The sequence below is a fragment of the Aphanomyces invadans genome (genome assembly GCF_000520115.1).
Source record: "Aphanomyces invadans strain NJM9701 unplaced genomic scaffold supercont1.22, whole genome shotgun sequence".
In the NCBI taxonomy this organism is placed as follows: Eukaryota; Oomycota; class Saprolegniomycetes; order Saprolegniales; family Verrucalvaceae; genus Aphanomyces; species Aphanomyces invadans.
Genome location: NW_008580167.1, coordinates 998,683 through 1,005,342, shown reverse-complemented (window position 1 = coordinate 1,005,342; position 6,660 = coordinate 998,683). Strand labels below are relative to the sequence as shown.

At 54.9% G+C, this 6,660-nt stretch overlaps 3 protein-coding genes across 4 annotated transcripts; 2 read left to right on the top strand and 1 right to left on the bottom strand.

The window, feature by feature from the left end:
• Window positions 1–1,724: 1,724 nt before the first annotated feature.
• H310_09770 lies at window positions 1,725–2,611 on the bottom strand. Of its 2 annotated transcripts, none has more exons than XM_008875928.1 (2): window positions 2,556–2,611; window positions 1,725–2,505 (listed from the first exon to the last, which is right to left on the bottom strand). In XM_008875928.1, the coding sequence occupies exon 2, from the start codon at window positions 2,399–2,401 to the stop codon at window positions 1,775–1,777; it is 627 nt and encodes a 208-aa protein (XP_008874150.1). In that variant the 5' UTR covers window positions 2,402–2,505; window positions 2,556–2,611; the 3' UTR covers window positions 1,725–1,774. The 2 variants fall into 2 exon arrangements, with proteins under 2 accessions (XP_008874150.1, XP_008874151.1); XM_008875929.1 differs by having other exon boundaries at window positions 1,725–2,493.
• A 69-nt stretch (window positions 2,612–2,680) lies between these two features.
• On the top strand, window positions 2,681–4,484 carry H310_09769 (hypothetical protein). Its single transcript, XM_008875927.1, has one exon. It carries the CDS (start codon window positions 2,724–2,726, stop codon window positions 4,410–4,412), a length of 1,689 nt encoding a protein of 562 aa, XP_008874149.1. The 5' UTR covers window positions 2,681–2,723; the 3' UTR covers window positions 4,413–4,484.
• Window positions 4,485–5,755: 1,271 nt separating this feature from the next.
• On the top strand, window positions 5,756–6,467 carry H310_09768 (hypothetical protein; the record flags this gene model as incomplete). The annotated part of the gene is made up of 2 exons (XM_008875926.1): window positions 5,756–6,360; window positions 6,401–6,467. The coding sequence occupies 2 exons, from the start codon at window positions 5,756–5,758 to the stop codon at window positions 6,465–6,467; spliced, it is 672 nt and encodes a 223-aa protein (XP_008874148.1).
• Between the last annotated feature and the right edge of the window lie 193 nt (window positions 6,468–6,660).

The following is a 6,660-nucleotide window of genomic DNA, read 5'->3' as shown; positions in this document are numbered from 1 at the left end:
AGATCGTCCCGTCGTGAATCGTCCCGTACGAATCGATCCAACATCCAGCAACCGACCTCAGCGAGGTTGATCTGCACTCGGGGCGCACTCGACCAGAGCAACTCTGGACGATTAGGTGTTATTTTGGTATCCACACAACAGTGCTGCATCACATTGAAACATGCGGCTGCAAGATATGCTTGACTCATTTGCTACAACGGCACCATCATACGGGTGACGACCTTGTAAACGGATCGGGCGTTGTAGCGATAGACTCCTCAACATCCCCCCCATCGATGCTTCAAGTGCATGCTCAGTTCTTTCATGATGGAAACCACTGCACTACAGAGATTACGAAATTGCGAGGTTCGTGGCAGGATCAGTGCATTCGCTTTCTATTCACAAAGATCAACAAAAGTTCGCACACCGAACGATGCCGAACGACAAAACACACCTGAGGCAAACACCCTTGGTAAAGTCATTCAAGCAGGTGTTAGCGATAAGGTGATCAAGCACATGGCGACCTTGGCCATCATCAATGCTGGATGCACAGTGGGATTCCTGGATCGTTGAGCAGCCAAGAGACGTGTCGATCAGGACCACCCACCAGGCCAAATTCTACCATACTCCGAGGCATGAAGTATAACGTCTAATCCAATCACTTTTGCATTGTCAACGGCTTGTCCACATCGTTCAGGACCTTCTAAAAGCAGGGATTGCCGCCAGGGTAGTAACAGGTAGCACACGTGCCTCAACTAGGTTTGGCCTTGATCGCAGTGGTTTTTGTGGTCGTGCTCAGCTGTGGGGCAGTCAGTGCCGATGAAGGGGTCAGCCATCGGGTGGGTCCAAGTTGGGGCGGGGATTGTATTTATGGGGGAGCAGTCGAGGAGGTGCAAAAGTTGGTGCAGATGACCGAGACATCGTCGTGCTGAATGTTGCTGCAGGGGACACAGGGCCAGTGAACACAGCGACTTACTTGACAAATGGGGTCATTTAGATTTGTTCCCCGTTGGCTCATATCCCCGATGTCGATACGACAAAGCCGCTTCCAGCCACTTCGACCGTCAACGCGGGCTGTTGACCTTTCGGTAGTGGTTAGTTGTCAAAGTAACTAGTTGTACGTGAAGGACGGTCCCGCTGACGTTTGGGTCGAGCATGACCCTATCGCTCCTTGGACTCGTGTACCGAAGAGAGGTGAATCGTTCCGTTCCCAATTGGGAGCTTCGTATCGTCGTGGGGTATTCCCGTTGAGACCGAATACGAGTCGACGTCCATGAAGCAAGCGACTTCATCTCGGTGTGATTCATGGATCGATCCCTCGGGTTTCAGGCTCGCACACGGTGTATGGACGAGGGTACGACAGACCAAGGGCCAGGGACGTCAGGGCCATGCAAAACAACGGTCAGTTCCGGTTCAAGTCGACTTGGTTCTCATCCTTCTGTTGGAATCGGTGCCATTCCAGAAAAAAATGTACCCGGCGATGTTAACTACGGGCACAAACACGAAATCGTACGCCTCTGCGTCGGTTGGTTCATGGCGACAATGCCGTCCAGGACAAACGTCATTGTATATCCGGTCGACGACAAGGCAATCCAAAAGCAGAAGGGTTTTGAAATGCCGTGTTTCTGCAGCCGCGTTTTGACTGCCTGCGACCAGACAGCAATATCGGTCGAACACTTGCATGCACCTGACGATCGAACTACACGACGGAATGACTTCTCCCTGCAGTGCGACAAATTTTGAGTGCGGCAACGTAGCAGTGTTTCAATTGTCAAACAAGTGGGAAATATCCTCGTCAATTCGACGTCGAACCTCCACTATGTCTGACGATGCCACGAACCATTGACGCCAAGGAGGGTTGACTCGTCGCGGATGTCCTCTTCTTCTTGGACGCCCGCAGCTTGTTAAACTTCATCACGCTAAACTTGAAAATGGACGCGTACTCTTCCTTGGACACAGTTTGCACCTTTTGGCACACGAGCAAGTAGTAGACGGTGAGCACGGCGACGAACCCGATCGTGGACAGGATGGCAATGCCGTCGTCGCCCTGGAACCCCCCGGCAATCGACACGAACACCAAGAAGAACACGACAAACACGTAGTACGCGCCGGTGAGCCCGTATGGACTCTTGTACCCCTTCGTGTCGATCTTGTACGACGTGCGCAGCATGACAAAGCCCAGTGTCTGGCCGGCATAGCACAGCGTCCCCGCGACGATCGAGATGTTTTGCAGCGTCATTTTGAACATCGGGCTGTAGAACGAGACAAGACAGAGGCAGTAGCCGAATATGGACGCGACGACCAAGGACCAGCGCGTCGTGGTCTGACCGCGGAGACCCAGCAACTGCGGCAGGAAGGTTGAGTCAGCTATCGCATGTTCTCTTGTACTGAGGATGATGTCACTTTGGCTCAAAAGATCCATGTCCGAAGTACTTCAAATGTCCCTGTGACTGCTGGCGTTTGTGAAACAGCTTAAACCCGCGAAGCCCCGCTGCATGCGGATGTGCAGTCGCCCTTGCCGGTTAACTCAGGGAATGGGTCAGAATATTCGGAATGCATGACTCTGTGGTATCTACCTGCATCAACCTTGACAAAGCAATCCGTCCCATCGCTTGTCAAGGTTGTTGGCAATTCTCGAAGTACGACCTGGTCGTTACGATGCAACGTGCCTAAAAATATCGATGGTTTCACTTGAGCGAAATACAGCTCCACGCCGCCAGGAGCATCGCTAAACCCTTATCACGATGGCCAAGGACAAGGCTGCCATTGCACCGACGAAGGGCCCCCCAGCTATTCTCAAAGAAGCGACAACCCTTAGTCCACTGTCCCCGATAGCACCCGACACGCCAGCCGGTCCAGGACCTGCGACAGTTCCGGCAACAACGAGCAACGGATGCCACATCGTCGACGTCAAAGAAATCGTGGTCGATCCGAGCGACCAGGCCACGGCCATCCACGTCTGGGCGTTGGGGGTCGTGTCCGTGATCGGAGGACAGTTCTATGGCTGGAACGAGTCGTTCAAAGTGGGGTTTTTGCCCTACTTCATCTCGCAACTGTTCATGGGGGTCGCGTACGTCATTTACGTGTCGTGCATCGCCGAGGTCGGTGGCAAAGTGCCCGGCGGCTCGTACGGCTTGGCACGAGCCGTCCTCGGCTTCTACCCTGGGTACCTCCTCAGCTGCCTCGAATTCCTCGAGTACACGTCGTACGCGTCCGTGTCGGTGGTATACGTGACGGACTTTGTCACGACCCATCTCAAGATGAACAGCGAGTACCAGCCGCTCGTGTGGCTGCTCTTCTACGCGATCTGCATCGGGTTTTTGGACTCGCGCGGCAAGTACATGTGGCGCTGCATGCTCGTGCTGCTTGTGGCGAGCCTCTTGCCTGGCGTCCTCTTCATCTTTGGGTCGTTGCCATACGTGAACTTCAAGAAGAACGCAATCCTGCACAACTTTGACAATGGCGAAACGACGTGGGCGACCGGGACAATCTCGACGGCGTTCTTCGCTATCTTGCCGTCGACAACGGTCGGATTCGCCGGCGTCGAGAGTCCGACCGTCAACACGGGCTTTGTCAAGGACCCGGCCGTGAACATACCAAAAGGCACGCGGGCCGCCGTGTGGACGCTGCTCGCGTCCAACATTGCGATGGTGCTGGTTCTCGCGTCGCTGCCCCCGGGGCTCGAAATTATCGCGACCGACGAGTTCTGTCTCAATCGCGGGTTGTACTTGGGCATGGGGTTCACGTCGCGCACGGCGGAATGGATCTTGATTCCAGCACAGATCGGGACGGCGATCGGGTTCTCCATCCCCATCGCGCGACTCACGCAGGCGATGGCCGATTCGAACTTGCTGCCGCAGTGGCTGGGTCTCCGCGGTCAGACCACGACGCGCCGGTCCTTGGTCGTCGCGTCCATATTCGGCTACTGCCTCTGCCTTGTCTCGTTCTACAGCCCGATGTTCAAAATGACGCTGCAAAACATCTCGATCGTCGCGGGGACGCTGTGCTATGCCGGCCAGACACTGGGCTTTGTCATGCTGCGCACGTCGTACAAGATCGACACGAAGGGGTACAAGAGTCCATACGGGCTCACCGGCGCGTACTACGTGTTTGTCGTGTTCTTCTTGGTGTTCGTGTCGATTGCCGGGGGGTTCCAGGGCGACGACGGCATTGCCATCCTGTCCACGATCGGGTTCGTCGCCGTGCTCACCGTCTACTACTTGCTCGTGTGCCAAAAGGTGCAAACTGTGTCCAAGGAAGAGTACGCGTCCATTTTCAAGTTTAGCGTGATGAAGTTTAACAAGCTGCGGGCGTCCAAGAAGAAGAGGACATCCGCGACGAGTCAGTTGTCGCGTGCGTCATTGGTTATGACGGCAAAACAGATCATACCCAAGAAATCCAAAGTGGGGACGGAGCTTCAGATGTCTACTTAGTCATCTAAGATCCGTAAGTAGTCGAAAGAATAAGCGTACACAACAAAATTCAAGCAATAGTGTCCAAGACAAGTCAGCAAAGACAATTGTCACTAATGTTGTTGTATCTGAAGGGTTGGTAGAAGCCGCCCCAAGTACGCCCCATCTTCTATTCACTTCCTCCCCCGTGACTCCACTACTTGTTGCACAAGAAGTGGTGCAGTCGTCTGGTGTGCGCGGAGAAGTGCCACTTCCGCCCTGATCGGACAGATCGAAGTGCTGCTTGGGATTGGCGCATTCGCAGCATCTAACGTCCTTCAGCGCCAGGCTTGGAAAAACGCCACATGTGGGGTCTTTCCAAGTGACGCGCCCCTAGCAATGCTTCGACTTGTCTGTTCTTGAGGTCGCTATTCCTGCCATATGAAACCGGTTCCGTTTGGCGCAGGTTCTCGGCTAAACGGAGCACTACGAAGAGGTAGTCGCGTCCAATGTCGAGTCCTCAGTGTGAAGCTGAAGAGAGTAGGAGCAACAAGAGCTGCGTGTTCAGTTGACCTTGTTTGCGGCGTGCTGTGCTACAAATACATGACTAGTATTTAATGCCCTTTCACCAAACGCGTTGTCCATGGTTTATTGCGACGAACACCAGACTGGGTGCATATAGAGGGTAGATCGACCGTACTGGTGTTTGGAGCCGTGTTCTACGCAAAGTAGTATAAGACTTGCAAGGGCGAGCGCTCGTTGAGGCGGAATGAAAACATAGATCAGGTCCGTTCGCAGTCCTCGAATTCCCCTGCTTCTGGAAGCAATGCGACGGTTGGCACGACGCGATCCAAGACTCCAAGTCAGTCCTGTGGGCCAGCTCGATGGATTGTGTGATGATGGCAACGATTCAAATGCATGTCATCCGAACTGCCGTGAGCCAAATCATCAACCAGCCTTGTAACCCACAAGATAGTATCGTTCTTAGCAGCCTTCCATTGCTAGACCAGTCCATTCTATTTAAAGTCTACGAACTCCCGTTTGTGGGCATTACCCATGTTTACCACGCGAATCAAGGTAGCTCCATCAAAAGCAACGCACACGTTGCTACAAGATGCCCTCCCTGTGACACCAACGGATTCAACAGACCCTGGGTCATCCTTCCCCGAGCACCAATCGGTCCAAGACCTGCGACAGTTCCGGCAACAACGAGCAACGGATGCCACATCGTCGACGTCAAAGAAATCGTGGTCGATCCGAGCGACCAGGCCACGGCCATCCACGTCTGGGCGTTGGGGGTCGTGTCCGTGATCGGAGGACAGTTCTATGGCTGGAACGAGTCGTTCAAAGTGGGGTTTTTGCCCTACTTCATCTCGCAACTGTTCATGGGGGTCGCGTACGTCATTTACGTGTCGTGCATCGCCGAGGTCGGTGGCAAAGTGCCCGGCGGCTCGTACGGCTTGGCACGAGCCGTCCTCGGCTTCTACCCTGGGTACCTCCTCAGCTGCCTCGAATTCCTCGAGTACACGTCGTACGCGTCCGTGTCGGTGGTATACGTGACGGACTTTGTCACGACCCATCTCAAGATGAACAGCGAGTACCAGCCGCTCGTGTGGCTGCTCTTCTACGCGATCTGCATCGGGTTTTTGGACTCGCGCGGCAAGTACATGTGGCGCTGCATGCTCGTGCTGCTTGTGGCGAGCCTCTTGCCTGGCGTCCTCTTCATCTTTGGGTCGTTGCCATACGTGAACTTCAAGAAGAACGCAATCCTGCACAACTTTGACAATGGCGAAACGACGTGGGCGACCGGGACAATCTCGACGGCGTTCTTCGCTATCTTGCCGTCGACAACGGTCGGATTCGCCGGCGTCGAGAGTCCGACCGTCAACACGGGCTTTGTCAAGGACCCGGCCGTGAACATACCAAAAGGCACGCGGGCCGCCGTGTGGACGCTGCTCGCGTCCAACATTGCGATGGTGCTGGTTCTCGCGTCGCTGCCCCCGGGGCTCGAAATCATCGCGACCGACGAGTTCTGTCTCAATCGCGGGTTGTACTTGGGCATGGGGTTCACGTCGCGCACGGCGGAATGGATCTTGATTCCAGCACAGATCGGGTCGGCGATCGGGTTCTCCATCCCCATCGCGCGACTCACGCAGGCGATGGCCGATTCAAACTTGCTGCCGCAGTGGCTGGGTCTCCGCGGTCAGACCACGACGCGCCGGTCCTTGGTCGTCGCGTCCATATTCGGCTACTGCCTCTGCCTTGTCTCGTTCTACAGCCCGATGTTCAA

Excerpts from the sequence above, each read along its gene's own strand:
- H310_09770 (XM_008875928.1), bottom strand. The coding sequence starts at position 2,401 with ATGGATCTTTTGAGCCAAAGTGACATCATCCTCAGTACAAGAGAACAT.
- H310_09769 (XM_008875927.1), top strand. The coding sequence starts at position 2,724 with ATGGCCAAGGACAAGGCTGCCATTGCACCGACGAAGGGCCCCCCAGCT.